Source organism: Papilio xuthus, unplaced genomic scaffold, assembly GCF_000836235.2.
Source record: "Papilio xuthus unplaced genomic scaffold, Pxut_1.1 DF827777.1, whole genome shotgun sequence".
Classification (NCBI taxonomy): domain Eukaryota; kingdom Metazoa; phylum Arthropoda; class Insecta; order Lepidoptera; family Papilionidae; genus Papilio; species Papilio xuthus.
This window is the reverse complement of record NW_013530872.1, coordinates 4,193,220-4,208,160: the sequence shown is the minus strand read 5'-3', so window position 1 is coordinate 4,208,160 and position 14,941 is coordinate 4,193,220. Positions and strand designations below refer to the sequence as shown.

Below are 14,941 nucleotides of genomic sequence, written 5' to 3'. Positions count from 1 at the left end.
TTGTCGATGGTACGTTTGTGTGCAGGTCGTTATTGCTCAAACGAACTTGATCTTGACGAGTAAGGAATGTGTTCGATGCTTATTCTTTCATAAGTGCTGCACAGTGTGCTAGTCTATTGAGATTACGACGTAGAGATGTTTTGAGTCTATAACAGTGGTAGAATGGAGTTTCTCAAATAAATAAATCACTATGTATTTTCGAAATTTTATCAATTTGTATTATGGCAATATTTTATTTCTATATCAATGAGTTTTTAAACAAATATACTCCATATCTGTTCAGATGTTATAAAATGGATAAGATAAAACAATACATTAACATTTTAAAGCAATCCGAGAAAAATCGGCTGTATGGTTATACTACTTTAGAGATATCACCGTGTCCTTGAGTTTAAGGTTAAGAATAAGAGTTATGTTACCATTGAGTCAATTTCTAAACTATTTCACTCATTGCCGTGCGACGGATTACGCCGATTGTGAATGTTTTTAAAATGAAAAATACGACCTATTCTTTTTATTTTTTATTCAGTTAATAACGCTGCATCCATCGTTTTCTATTAATAACTATAATAAGAACCCTGGCCATCGAATTCGAGATAGACCAAGTTCCGTGGGGTAAATGATCTATATTGGGATGCCAAGAAAGTGGGAAAAGCAAATTGTAGAGCTGATGCCACGCATATAGTAATATAAAAGGAGTTAAGATAAGGACAGGAAATCTATAGAAGTTATAAAATAAAGAACGCGTAACGCTAAATCCATTTAATTTAATATCTTTTCTGATTACGGTATGTCCTGTTTTACCTTATTTATATTTTATTCGTAAATAAAACAAGTAAACACAAATAATATTTGATTGTATTTAATTAACGATATATTATGAAGGACGTCTTTTTATCCGTTTACTTTATTAAAGCTGTAAATGTTAAAAACAAGATAATTATAATATAGATACTGTTGTGGAGTAGCGGAAACGGCGCCAACACATGTTTTGTAATGTTAACATTTCTGGACCTTTAAAACATATGCTGGTGGTTATATGTCAATAAATAAAAAAACAGACGAAAAAAGACGCTAAAAAGTAAAAACAATATATTGATCCCACTACAGACGGTGTAATATCGACATTCTCTAGTTATCATTTTTCAGTATAATTGTTTTTTTTATTATTAAAACAATTAATGTATAGCTAAACCATTCTCATTGGCATATACAATAATAGCTTTAATAGGCACAAAAAACCACAAAAGGTCTGTATAACTTTATGTCAATTCACTTCCGCACATTCGCCAATTGACTCGGTTGCCTAATATTTTAGATATAATACCAATATACCTTATAATAATGTTTATGACAAAATACTTTTTAATTTGTGACCTAATTGGGTTACAATCCTACATGCATTCTCGTGAAATTTCTCCCCTCTAGCTCAAACAGGACAAATATTTTAGTTATAAATGTTTTTAATTACCATTTTTGCATTTTGTAAATACAGCTTAATAAGAAAAATAATTGAGGTACGAGTCAAGCAAGTCGAGATAAAAACGTGGGACTCGCAATCACATCACGTATCGCTCAGTTCCGTAACAGCGGATTGTGCAAGGCTTAACAACAAAAGATTACGTCCGCCGCTTGCATTCTCCTTCGTCGAGATTTCCGTAACCTATTGATACTTTTTGTCACAAGAGGTTTACGAATTGCAACCTAAATTACTCTTGTAAAGGCACTTACAAATCATGTAAATCTCGAAAAATTGCATTACATGTATTGTTGGAATGAAAATCTATTATATCGGTTTAAAGACACAGTAAGATCTAAGTTTGACTAATAAATAATATTAAAAAAGTATTTTTTAAATCAGCTCCTATTTAGCAAAACTGCATTGTGTTCAAGAGGAAATATTTGTCCAAACTTCAATATCTGACAACGGGTTGTAGGTTTAATTTGGGTTAGGTAATTTACAAGATACGTTTATATTTTTTAATTTATTTGATTTTTATGTATGACAACAAGGTTACATACAACTTACTCGCCAAACCACTTACGTAAAAATATAAATAGTAATATTACTATCCAAATTAAAATACGTGTATATGAACAGGGTCGATGAGCAAGCAACAGTATAGTTAAAAAAAGGAATTAGGGACCTAGATGGGACCTGCATGCTGCTGCGTTTATTGCAGTGCTAAAGACCATAAAATAAATATTTAAATTAAATCGGTAGTTGGGCCTATGGGTGAGGGTCGAAATTAATGATTCCGTGAAGCGTTTTGAAAAACACCGTCTGCGCTATACTATTAGAGATTTTACTTCTTTATTGTTTAAAGCCACAATACCGATGACACCATGATTCATGTGACGGTTAATATAAAACCTGAATACCTCATAGTCATAAATTATTTTATTAACAATTATTTATGTTTTTATTACTAGGTATAATAATTCCAACATCGTTTTATTTTAAAAAGCTGGGACGACTGTCTTGACTAACTGTTTGCTGCAATAATAATGTTTTAAAAACAAATAATACATAATAGTATGAAAATCAACAGTTTTCGCAACTAAATATTACAAGAAATCATGAAATGAACAGCACAAGATATTTCATCTTCTGCTTGAATTTTTAATACCAAGATTTTGTAGGAAGTTACTTCTTAGCTTCTTTATAAATAGCACGTCCAGTTTTTATAATACATTTCGTAAAAAATCAATACCCTATATTATACAAAGTAATGTATAACATTATTGTCGCTAGTGACCAGCAAGTAGACAATAAAAAGTAGGCAATCATGACCTCGTTCGAATTTTTGCGCCAATTTTGGCAGATCAGAGTTGCCAGAGCATACAAAAACAACTGAAAATATCAAATGTTTGAAATTGTATAAATGAAGGGAGAATGATGTTTGAGTTAACATATCTTATTAAAATTAAATTACCTTGTAGAACAGGGAAAAAATATAGCCATGTTACTTGCCAAAGCATTACCTTGTCAATATGTCAAACCAAATAAGATATGACCGAAAGGTCTATGTTACCTGGTCATAAAATTAAAACAAATCAATGTCAAAAATGCAGATAAACCTGAAACTGAAGTTTCAAAGTAAACAGTGCATGTAATTATTGTTAAATTAGATTATCCGTTGTTTTACTAGGGCAGTTTTGCTCTACTAATATCATATCTCTAATCCATATATTTGTACAACATATCCATATTATTTTTTTAAAAGTAATTATTTATATTTTTAAATAAAAAAATAAGAATAGAAATGTCGAAGATTTTAAAAGCACTTATAAATGCGTCGGAGAGAGCTGCTTGCATTGCCCGATCCTGTACTGAATCCTCTGGGGATACATTGCTGGTTGCTGAAAAATGCGAAACCGATGCAAACATTCGATTCGAACGAGATTTTAAAACAATTGCCGACGTTTTAGCTCAGGAATGTGCTAAAGTGGAAATCGCCTCATATTTACCTGAACTTGCAGAATATGTAAGAGGTGAAGAATGTAATGAGATTAATGGAGTGACCATTGCTATTCAGAAATCCCAAGAAGAGACGGCTAAGTTACTCAGTTCCTTAATACCAATGTCTACGGCAAACCGGATGGCTAAATCTGTTCATGGTGAAATAAACACTATATGCCTTGATTTACCTGAAATGCTTACATTGGATACAGACAATTTAGGAGTATGGATTGACCCAATAGGTAATCTTATACGTAATACTGCCAAGTCTAATTACAAATGAAATTCACATAATTGATTTTTTACTAGATGCTACAGCTGAGTTCATAGCTGGTGTGCGAGGAGAGGCAAATGCTAGCCATGGTCTTCCTTGTGTCACAGTTTTAATCGGAGCTTATTTAAGATCATCAGGTGAACCAGTAGTTGGTGTTATCAATCAGCCATTTTATAATGGGTAAGTGTAATTTTTCTCTCTCTTATGTATTTTACTTTAATATTATTACATTTTTTAGATTATACTAAGTGAGTGAAAAATATTGTGTAAACACACGTACTTCTTATGTTTCAGTGGAAAAGGTAGAATAATATGGGGAGTTAACTATGAAGGTGTCAAGAAATGTTATGTTGGTGACAGAGAAGTTGACTTTGGACATAACACAATACTTATAAGTGGAGCTGAGAAGCCAGATATTGTGGAAAAAATTAAAAATTCTGGGTTTGAAGTGATTTCAGTTCCAGGTGCAGGTCACAAACTACTAAAGGTAGCATTAGGTATGTAGAACTTGCTTTTAATTTAAAAAAGCTAACAAAAACCCTGGAGAAAGTTAAAGTTGAGTTACTTCAACAATAACCACAACTATTTAAAGTTTTTTAGAGCAATTTCACTGAGCATCAGTTAAAGGCAATAGCTAATGTTTTTAACCACTTCAATAAAAGTTTAGGTTTTATTTTTTCCAGGTGAAGCAGCAGGTTATATAGTTTCAAAAGGGACAACTTTCCGCTGGGACACATGCGGACCACATGCAATATTAAATGCAAGAGGTGGAGGACTAATAAGTTATACCACCCATAAACCAATAATATACAATGATGGTAGTGGTCTTGAGCCAAAAGAATATTGCAACTCCGAAGGCATTATTGCTTATGCTGATAATGATACTCTTCAAAAGATACTAAATACTCTAAGTTAAAAAAAGTTATTAAAGTAAATGTTTAATTTAAACAATGGGAAATGCACTAAATATTACTTTTTTGCACACAAAATATCCTTATTTATTACCATGATTACCATAAAAACCCATAAGATTAGTCTTTGTTACTTTGTTTATATTATAATATATTCTGCATTGATTGTTCTATAATTGCTTTGCATTTTAAATGATCATATTATTAATTTAGACTTTTTTATAGTTATTTGTTTGATATTATGAAGTTAATATCTTCATATCCTGTTATTTATTGTCATTGTGTACCTGATATCTTGATCTCTTGTCTACAATTTAATTATATTATTAATTAATCAACATATAATTCTAAAAGTTTATCTGTGTAATAATTTAGAATTAAACTATATATCTTACATGTCATATTTGTATTTCAGATTTGCTAGTCATTATTGATTCTAATGAAAATAAAAAAAACATATGTCGATATTTTATTATTCATAGAAATTATTAATAATTGATTTAGTCACTTGAATCACTATCACTTTCAGATTTCTTACTTTTCTTCTTCTTTTTCTTTTTGCTCTTTTTCTCTTTGTGCTTCCTTTTCTTCTCCTTATGTTCTTTTTCCTAAAACATATAACATTTTAATCTAATGTTTCTAAACAATTATACTTAATGTTGTTTTAAAAACTTCTCAATAACACATTAGAGATCAGAGAATATTGGGCATGAATATGCTACAAATATTATACAGATATAAAGTTTTACCTGCTTAACAATTTTAGTATCCACTTCTAACTTAGGTGCAACTGGAGCACATCCTTCAGCCCTCACTGCAGCTGTCAATTCATCAACTTTTGACATGTCAGCATTAGGAGCCCGATATTGCTCACAATGGTCAACACGAATTGTTCTATTAAGAATCTGCAATAAAATTTTAATATAAAGTATCATGTAGTTACTAAATTAAAACAAAAAAATAACTACTTGGATGCTTGTTGCATCCAATATCTCTTAGCATCAGTTTAGGTATTTACCATACCTTAATTCCATTGAGATTATCTACAGCTAATATGGTTGACCGCTGATCTTCATAACAAAGAAAAGCAAATCCTCTTGATCTACCAGTAGCCTTATCCCTTACTAAATTGATATTAACAATTTCACCGTACCTGTAATATAGTTTTATAACATTAATAGCAAAAATAAGTTTTTAAAAGATAATACAGTAAAATATATAGGATTTGTTTGAAAATGGAATAAAAAAAATTGATTACACTTACTGAGAAAATACACAAATGACATCACCCTCTGTTAAATCATAAGGCATACCACCGATAAATATCCAAGCGCTGTCCTTGTACTGGTCATGCCATGATGTCTTAGAGTTACCAGTCAGTTCCCTCTCACTCAATTTCAACACATTCTTAACATTTCTGAAATAATAAACAAAATGTTAACATAATTTTTATACCTAGTAATAAATAATTAACCGCACAAGTGACGTTTTCAAGAATAAGTTTCATGTTGGTATAAATAAATAAAGTTTAGGATAAAATTAAATGAGCGGTAAAAATAAAGTTAAATTATAGTAGCTGTTAAATAAACCTACGTCATGGGATTCATGGTGATGCACACTCAACCTATTTTTTTTTAAGTTCTTTGGAATCAAAACTTCATAAAATCCTGCATATTATACTTCTTCAAACCGGAGTTTTAGTGTACGAACGTGACTAGTATAAATATATAACTAAATACCAAACCATATCACAATATTTGGCAATTAACAATTATTGTTGTTGTTGACCTGCTTGACATTTTTCTGTCAATGTCACAAATTTCAAAGAGTAAATAGCGAAAGCAAATAAAACTTTCAAATGTAGGTAGGTATTATCTGTGTAAGTTCATTTGCTTTATTTTCAATTTTCATATTGCAACATTATTCATCAATTGTCACGTAGATAAATTACGTTTGTTTTTGTTTATTTAGCATTGTGATTGTGATTATGAAAATTCCAGAATAAATAAGTGCCCCTCATTTATTTGTGAAGAGAAAGTACAGTAGAATAAAATAATGGTCACTCCGACACCGGACACTCCTGATCAGTTTGATCAGGTAATATCGTATTGAGATCGAAACAATCTACTCATGGTGTTAACCGTAAGTACGAAAGAAAGTCATGTTATGCATTATTTTACAGTTCGAAGACGAGGAGAATGAACAGCAGCTCGGGGCAACTGCGTCGGGCAGGAAAAGGTTGTTTAGTAAAGAACTCCGTTGTATGATGTATGGATTTGGAGACGACCAGAATCCTTATACGGAGAGTGTAGATTTCTTAGAAGATCTTGTAATTGAATTCATTACGGAAACCACACATAAGTAAGCATTGCATTATAAGTGTTTATCATTATTATTATACCTACCAGATTCCATAATGTAAACAAAAATTTAACATTACCTGCATGGTTAACAACTAAGCAAAGAAAGTTATCGCAAATCGTAATACAATGGATATGTGAAAAACAACAATAAATTTATAAAACTTGAGTATTTTTATTCAATATTTTTTCTTCATTAGTTATTTAAACCTATAACTATCCTACACCATTTACTTTGAAGTTTTAGAAGAGGGAACATTATTATTTCATCTTAACTTTTTTGTATTAACCACTGAAACACCATGGGACAAAAGCTGTAGAATTCTTTTGGTTCCATTTTCTGTGTCTTGAAAGATTAAAAAAGTAACATGTAAATGAACTAAATTTTCAGAGCAATGGAGGTGGGTAGACCAGGCAGAGTGCAAGTAGAAGATATAATATTCTTAGTCCGCAAAGACCCTAGGAAATATGCTAGGGTCAAAGACTTGCTTACTATGAATGAAGAGTTGAAGAAAGCTAGAAAGGCCTTTGATGAAGTTAAATATGTTGGTGAGTAATAATGTCCTAATTTTATCATTATGATTAAATTTGTTAAATTAATAAAATAAAATATTTTTTTTAAACTCTAAGCATGTAAAATGTGATCTGATTTGCTCATAAATCTCAAAAATGTAATAAAAAATAGATGCAAAACTTTATTAGCTAATAACAAAAAGTAAACAAAAACCCATCTGATGAAAAAGATTATATGTCTTAAAAGATTTCATAACTTTTTTCATTGGCTTGGTTAAATTTGTAATTGCTGATATTTGTGACAATATTTTTTTATAAACTTGTAGAAGACCAACAATAGCATATGTGGCCAAGCATCCAACTCGCCTAAGACTGATGCAAGTAACAATTTTAAACATTAGCTTTTGTGTTTGTATCTTGTACTAATTATGATTGTGCTTTTCTATCAACAATTTGTCTTACTAACCAATGAGTGTTGTGATAATTAAAAATTTTGATGTAACAAATATTGTAACAATATTGAATTTTAAAATGTCTTATAAGTTTATGCACAAATTGTTAAAGGCATTTTGAGGAAATATTAATTGCAGAATTATGTAATCTTTTTAACTTGAACATAATAAAAGATCTGTGTGGTTAGACAAAGTGCATTCGCTATGAATCAATTTCTTAACAAACTTCAAAACTGTATGGAACTGACAAGCGACAATCATGAAACTTATCGAAAGATATGGTCCGTTATATAAATTTTTGAAGTTTGTTATGAAATTGCTTCGTAGGGAATGCACTTTGTCTAACCTGGCAGGTTTTATATACAGCAATTTGAAGTGTTCACTCTCCAGTAATACCAACATTTTTATGTTCAAGTTAAATTCAATAAAAGGGTTAACATCATAGGTTTATAAAAATATTTGCTACATCAATAGCGCACTTAAATACGGTTATTGCTAGATGTGCACATTTGCTAACCTTCACAAATATTTGGAATAATCTTCGAAAATACATGTGTGTGATTAATATGATAAAACATATGTTAGTCATGTTTATTTATTGAAAGTTCTAATGTGTAGTAACAATACAAATTATTCAACTATAGGACCATTTATTAATTAATACTAGGAAAATTCATACACTAGTTAGAAATAAAGAAATGTTTATGATAAATATTAGTTTTATTTCAAGAAGAATTTCAAACCCATAGAAGTTTATTTAAAATAATTTCTTAATCTTGTAAAGCGATGATTTTGTAGATTACTAACACACATTTTATACATTTATGGGGGTGAACTAAACTAAGACCTATTTTGTTTTTATTATTTTATGTTAGAAGTACCATTTAATTTTTATATCTTGTTTTTTCAGAATGAACATTTTTAAACATGTAAGTATCAAGATTTTCAAATATATATGAAAAACATATTTTAGATGCGCTAATCGCTTCTGAGCTAATATAATAAGTTTGTGAGATTAATAATTAATTGTTTTTAATGATTGCTTGAGATTCTTACTTCTTAGTTTTATTTACTAAAATTTTTGTTATTACTTTAGTGTGGAGAATTTTAGTAAGTTGGACTACTGCAATGCTTCATCAGAAGTTGCATAGACTATCGTCTATGTATCGTAAAGGAAACAAAAGTTTTGAAAACATTCCTGTTTAAATATATACTATCGTGAATTTACTATTGCTTGTTTTATTATTGTTTTTGGTAATGTTTTTTGATAAATGATATAATTTTTAAAACATTTTAGTATGTGTGATCAACACAATGTCGAGCGGTTGTTTTCTTCTATTTAACCATATAAAAAAATATGAAAAAAGTTATATTATTTTGTGTAGTATTAGGTGGAAGTATTAATCACTAATTACGTATCGGTTGCATAAATACATTTAATTTATTTCTATCCTTAAGGGGACTAAACTTATTACACTTTACCTGTAGAATTATGACCAATAAAGGTGAATAGCACCACACAGGTTCGTTAACGGGGTTTTTCTTTTTCTAAATGCAATTTTGTCCTTTGCCCCCGGGTGTTAGTAATAACCACACGTATAGTATGGTGAGCTATGTATAATAGTCGAAGTTGGAATTTCTCATGACTCAGAATTTATTTAATAATTTGACAAATTTCTTATTTCACTAATTGTAAAATACTATAATAAAAAAAATCATATCAAATATCACATTCAGCACTATCTATGGTAAAGTTCTGGGTTTTCAAACTTTAATGCCTGGTTTAAATTATGCCAGTACAGTTCCTACTGGCCTTTTTTACACAGTTGGCACAAAACTGGTATAATGTATACACCTACAGGCGCCAGTAAGCCAAGGCAGCGCTACTCTCCTACTGTACTGGCATAGTGTAAACCATAATGGATACAAAGGCGAATGAATACGTTATGTAATATTATTATGGGTATAATATTTCCGTACGCAAAATGTTAGTGAATTTGAAATTACAACAAAATTATAGTATGGCAATATACTTTAACGTAGAAAAATGCTTAAACTTAATGATCTTTAGTTTAAATATCTTGTTGATGAAATCTTCATTGATAACTACCTCATATAGCATATCATTATACCTAATTAATATATTTTATAATCCTTAATGAAATATTTTTAGTTAATGCGTAAATTAAATGTGCTACAAACATTTCTTATAAATGCTAACAAATTTCAGATGAACAAGGATAAACGTATTGTTTTTAGACGTGTTACGTGTTAAATGCTTTATTTATAACTCGAATTCATTGAATGAACCTTTTGATAAATTATATGCACATGGTATTTTATGAGAAGTAAACATATATAAAACTAGATATTTTCCGTATAAGGTCCTTAAGCGCCAAGTGACGTGTCTAACCGCACGTGGATTTATGGTGCTGTAGATCTTTGTAAAAGTTTTTAAATTAAAAATCTACATTTAAAGCGATTCATTTATTTTAAATACTAAATTACCTTAGAAAGGCATAAAATGTATTATAAAATCGTGTAAATTTCGTAATACGTAATCATGCAATGTCTTTTTGGAAATATTATAAACTAGCTGTCGCCCGTGACTCTGTTCGCGAGATACTCAGTCTTTCTGAAAATACCTTCAAACAAACATGCATCTATCCATTCAAACAATCGCATTTATAATATTAGTAAGATATATTTTGTGGAACACCGTTTTTGCGTCTATTTGTTATAAAATTTATTTTTACGTATCATTAAATAGTTTAAGTATTAAATGTGACCACAAACGTCTTTTAACTTATCAGTAATTACGCTCAAATGATATATCGATAATAATTGTTATATCCTTGCTTGTTCATCGGGTGTATAAAAGAATTGAATTAAAAATATTTCTATTCTTAACTCTCTGTTTGCCTAGTTGTCTGAAAGATATATTTTTCCTATTGTTTCTACAACTCTATTTACGAGCTTTTGTTTTTTTACGATTTATATTCAGACTTGGGATGGCTCATGCATTTTATATTGTGATAACTCATTAACTCGAATAGAGTCAATAGGTTATTTTTTTATTCATTATCATCGTAAATGTACAATCTTTGAAATTATAATTGGCAGGTTCAAATTTAAACTACCCTTATCGTAGCAATAACAATAGTCTCTTAGTGTTCGTTAAATAAACGTGTAATCTGGTGCTTATAATAGTTCATCATCATCAGCTCACTATACGTCCCCACAGAGGGGCTCGGAGCCTACCCTAAGTTAAGGGTGAATAGGCCATAGTCAACCACGCTGGCCAAGTGCGGGTTATAATAGTTATTTCGAAGTTATTAGAAAAATAAATATAGCAATTTATCAATTATATTATGTGAAGATAACAAGCTTCGCGAGTGGATTATAAATGTAGTGGAGAATATGGTCGGACAGGTACGTTAATGAAATCATTTACATGTGTAAATATGTAACAAACTCATTATTTCTATACGGTACTTTACTTTTATTTTGTTAATCAAATGCTAAAAATGTATTTAAATAGGGATAAATAGTATAGTAGTAGTAGTACTATCCTATTCACCCTATATTTTTTAAAGTTTTGATTTACCGGGAACCCAAATAGCAATGAAAGTAATGATTTGAAGTTTCTCAAATATTGCTATTATTTTTGTGAGATGTATCTTAGCAAGTCAGTTTAAAGTTCATATTGTGATATCTGTGTTTTATAAAATGAAAGAAACTCAAAGGACTATAACGACCTCAGACCTATCAAGACAAGGAAATTTATGTGCGCAAGCCATATAGAATCCTTGTAAAGTGTTGTGACGTGTGATTTTGTAACAATTTATGTCATTATAATGACTCAGTTTATTGATTAAAAAGGATTTACAAGCATGAATTCAATCATAAGTGTGTTTAGTTCGCTACTGTTAGGTAGCGCAAGACGATCGTTTAAATCAAACGATCATTTGAATTTGTCGCGTGTTTTTGTGTTGTGATTGGTATTTTTAAAATTTATTTTTTCGTGACAAAATGAAGTTTTCGTATTTAATATTTTTTGTAGTGCTATTTAGTTTCCATCGTGACAGTGTTACGCTACCTATAAAGGGTAGTACAGGATTTAAGCTCCCAAAACCTCTTTCAAGTGACACGGCGATAACGATTAATGGAACTGTAACAACACAGAATAATTTGTAAGTAAATTTACTGATTTTACTTTATTAAACCACAGTAATTTTGTTCAATTTTTGTTTTAATAAACAACTCTTATAATTTGTCTTAATGAGCACGTGCCCAACATACTAATAGGGAATGGTTAATCTATATATTTCCCAGATCAACACAGAAATGAATAGGTTTGGATCTCTGAAAAAGACACTGAGTGACGATTCTTATAGAAATTAATGTAAATACATATTGTAAAATGTTCTGTTTAAAACAAATAGTAAAAAATATTTGTTTGTAAATATTTTAAAAATAATTGAACAATAGTCACGTCTTTAACGACAAGCACGTTGGTATACAATATTATCTAACACTATATTAAACTTTTATATATATATTTATTTACCAGATAATTTGTCAAAATGTTTAAATGGCAAAATGTCGTCTTTTCCGTTAAGACAATAATTAAAATGTCAAACGATATCTTAAAACACTACATATGGTAACCATGGCAACTAACCGCAGCTATATTTTTCTTTCACGTGAAAAACTAACGTTAAATAAAAGCCTGTCAAAAGTTTGAAATTCACAGGCCAGATAAATAAAAACAAATGAAGTAACTTCTTAAGGAGCAATGTACTTTTTCGTACATTTCTGTGTTTTTGGACCAAAATTAACATGCGGTCAATATAAAATTATCAAAGACAGATGCAATAAAATAATAAATATGTAATTTCATATTGTATTTTAATACATTTTCTGTTATTTTGTATTTTAGTTTAACTGTGACGTTGTCAGACAAAGGAGGGAATCGCATATGTGTGTTAAACTACAATACATCTGCAAAAATAATTTCTATGATTTCAAAGGACCAGAAAGTAATAACCGAGACTTATGAAGTTTCAGAATCTATAAGTAAGTAATAGTAATCATACTTCTTACTCTTATTATAAATGATAATGTTTAGATGGATGGATGTTTGTTTAAAGGTATCTCCGGAACGATCTTGATGAAACTTAGCACAAATGTAGAACAAGTCTAAAAGAACACATACTCATTAAGTTTGTTTTTTTTTTAATTCCGCGCGGACGGAGTCTCCGGTAACAGCTAATTTATCATATTTTATTTCATGCACTTAAATGATGGTGTACTCGACTTGTGCGTCCGAGGAGAAGCGAGAACACTAATTTACTCTCTTCATTTCTTCTCTTTTCCAATCTCCCTTAATGGCAACTATGTTTACCCACTAGCACGTTACTCATACTGCTGTAAAAAAAGTTTGGCAGCGAAACTTTATTCAAAAAGTATTCCAATATAAAAAAAATAATACTAGTGTTAAACTTTTTATTAATAAAGAAATAACTAAAACCTTTTTTATATTTCAGGGCCCGTAAAATTTGTACTGCATATAGAACCGAAGCTTTACGCGGATGAGTATTCGATAAACTTCGAATTAAACGTTGATAATTCCGGTCCACTACCTTTACAATGTTTGTCGGGAAACTTCGAAACTGTTCATAAAATTATAGTGAAAGGCGCGAATAGCATAAGCAGCCTTCTCTTCCAATACGAATATTGAAAAGGAACTCATTATAACGACAGAAAACTCAAAGATTGACGTCGGCACATCGGTCAAGAATACCAAGTAAATCAAGGGCATATATACCTTTTTTATATTTCCAACAGACGATAACAAAAAACAATTTAATAATTGTTTGTATCGTTTACTTATCAACAATTATGTTTTAATTAAGATTTAAATGCTAAAAGTTTTATCAAAAACTTGTAAGAATACCAGTTCTAAATTCATGTGCGCGACGATTAGAAACTTATCTTAAAATTTTGTTTATTAAGTGCCTGGTGTACATTCATTGCAATCTATATAAAACGTTGAAAACTTATCTTTGCTATAAAAATCGTGTAGGGTGAATTTTCCGATCTATTATTGCCATTTGAGTCATAATAGTACTCGACGACTGAAACCATAAAAAATGTAGAATCTTATACGTCTTTCAAGTTTCTCTCGCAATACTCACGTACGCCTTTTAAGTACTAGTCATTAGTGATATAATTTAATAATTATGACAATAAATTTATCGTAATTTAGTGGTTAATACTACATGTGCGACAAAATTAAAAACTTGTTTTGTTGACATGTACATGAAAGTACCGTGTGTTTTCATTGCTTAAACGCCTGAACAAAGATATGTTATTTTCTGAAGGCGAATAACTAAAGCGGGGTTGTTTGCACTAAATGGCGAGAGATGAAAATGATATTTTGTACAGGCAGTGAAAACACACAGTTGTATTCTAGTCAAGTAACATTTAAGCTTCTATTTGCGGCTGGTCCGTTATTTATATTAGTAATTTAAGTAAATTATTTATGATTCAAATAATGCTATAATAAAATGTTATTGCAATTTCTTTTTTTTTTAATTTAATATAAACCCATAATAAAAAAGATGGATATTATATTTTTCCGATATTTTATTGAATGTAAAAATATAATATGTGCATAATAAAATAATTTGTAATTTATGTTCAATGTAATTAGAAAAGGTAACAACAATAAAAACTTGAATCTGAATCATTAAAATTTAAGATGAAAACTTACAACGCATTCAACGGATCAACGTCAATCATTGACGTATTTCATGACAGTGTTATTGATATAAGTAGATAAGAAAACTAGGTGGCACACGATAAAAACTGGGATTGAACATAAATTTGTCACAACCACAGGAATCCGTTCAATTAATCATAATTTCTGAATAAAAAATGGAAGTTGGACAGTCATTGTCATG

At 29.9% G+C, this 14,941-nt stretch overlaps 4 protein-coding genes across 5 annotated transcripts; 3 read left to right on the top strand and 1 right to left on the bottom strand.

The window, feature by feature from the left end:
• Positions 1-3,235: 3,235 nt before the first annotated feature.
• Positions 3,236-4,766, top strand: Ipp (inositol polyphosphate 1-phosphatase). The gene is made up of 4 exons (XM_013309360.1): positions 3,236-3,705; positions 3,773-3,917; positions 4,032-4,234; positions 4,421-4,766. The coding sequence occupies exons 1-4, from the start codon at positions 3,267-3,269 to the stop codon at positions 4,651-4,653; spliced, it is 1,020 nt and encodes a 339-aa protein (XP_013164814.1). The 5' UTR covers positions 3,236-3,266; the 3' UTR covers positions 4,654-4,766.
• Positions 4,767-5,319: 553 nt separating this feature from the next.
• Rbmx2 (RNA binding motif protein X-linked 2) lies at positions 5,320-6,466 on the bottom strand. Its single transcript, XM_013309750.1, has 4 exons — positions 6,242-6,466; positions 5,913-6,065; positions 5,672-5,801; positions 5,320-5,553 (listed from the first exon to the last, which is right to left on the bottom strand). Exons 1-4 carry the CDS (start codon positions 6,253-6,255, stop codon positions 5,335-5,337), a joined length of 516 nt encoding a protein of 171 aa, XP_013165204.1. The 5' UTR covers positions 6,256-6,466; the 3' UTR covers positions 5,320-5,334.
• A 73-nt stretch (positions 6,467-6,539) lies between these two features.
• Taf13 (TATA-box binding protein associated factor 13) lies at positions 6,540-8,908 on the top strand. 2 transcript variants are annotated; one of them, XM_013309749.1, is made up of 4 exons: positions 6,540-6,745; positions 6,831-7,009; positions 7,400-7,557; positions 8,884-8,908. In XM_013309749.1, the coding sequence occupies exons 1-4, from the start codon at positions 6,704-6,706 to the stop codon at positions 8,886-8,888; spliced, it is 384 nt and encodes a 127-aa protein (XP_013165203.1). In that variant the 5' UTR covers positions 6,540-6,703; the 3' UTR covers positions 8,889-8,908. The 2 variants fall into 2 exon arrangements, with proteins under 2 accessions (XP_013165203.1, XP_013165202.1); XM_013309748.1 differs by lacking the exon at positions 8,884-8,908 and adding an exon at positions 7,848-8,785 and having other exon boundaries at positions 6,541-6,745.
• A 2,378-nt stretch (positions 8,909-11,286) lies between these two features.
• On the top strand, positions 11,287-14,516 carry LOC106115629 (uncharacterized). The gene is made up of 3 exons (XM_013309065.1): positions 11,287-12,166; positions 12,916-13,052; positions 13,523-14,516. The coding sequence occupies exons 1-3, from the start codon at positions 12,006-12,008 to the stop codon at positions 13,714-13,716; spliced, it is 492 nt and encodes a 163-aa protein (XP_013164519.1). The 5' UTR covers positions 11,287-12,005; the 3' UTR covers positions 13,717-14,516.
• The last annotated feature ends 425 nt before the right edge of the window (positions 14,517-14,941 follow it).

Coding starts and splice junctions, on each gene's coding strand:
- Taf13 (XM_013309748.1), top strand. CDS start 6,704: ATGGTCACTCCGACACCGGACACTCCTGATCAGTTTGATCAG. Junction 6,746..6,830: donor CTCCTGATCAGTTTGATCAG/GTAATATCGTAT, acceptor ATTATTTTACAG/TTCGAAGACGAGGAGAATGA. Junction 7,010..7,399: donor ATTACGGAAACCACACATAA/GTAAGCATTGCA, acceptor CTAAATTTTCAG/AGCAATGGAGGTGGGTAGAC.
- LOC106115629 (XM_013309065.1), top strand. CDS start 12,006: ATGAAGTTTTCGTATTTAATATTTTTTGTAGTGCTATTTAGTTTCCAT. Junction 12,167..12,915: donor GTAACAACACAGAATAATTT/GTAAGTAAATTT, acceptor TTTGTATTTTAG/TTTAACTGTGACGTTGTCAG. Junction 13,053..13,522: donor TGAAGTTTCAGAATCTATAA/GTAAGTAATAGT, acceptor TTTATATTTCAG/GGCCCGTAAAATTTGTACTG.
- Ipp (XM_013309360.1), top strand. CDS start 3,267: ATGTCGAAGATTTTAAAAGCACTTATAAATGCGTCGGAGAGAGCTGCT. Junction 3,918..4,031: donor AATCAGCCATTTTATAATGG/GTAAGTGTAATT, acceptor CTTATGTTTCAG/TGGAAAAGGTAGAATAATAT. Junction 4,235..4,420: donor ACTACTAAAGGTAGCATTAG/GTATGTAGAACT, acceptor TATTTTTTCCAG/GTGAAGCAGCAGGTTATATA.
- Rbmx2 (XM_013309750.1), bottom strand. Junction 5,802..5,912: donor GTCATTTGTGTATTTTCTCA/GTAAGTGTAATC, acceptor ACTATATTACAG/GTACGGTGAAATTGTTAATA. Junction 5,554..5,671: donor ATAATCTCAATGGAATTAAG/GTATGGTAAATA, acceptor ATTTTATTGCAG/ATTCTTAATAGAACAATTCG.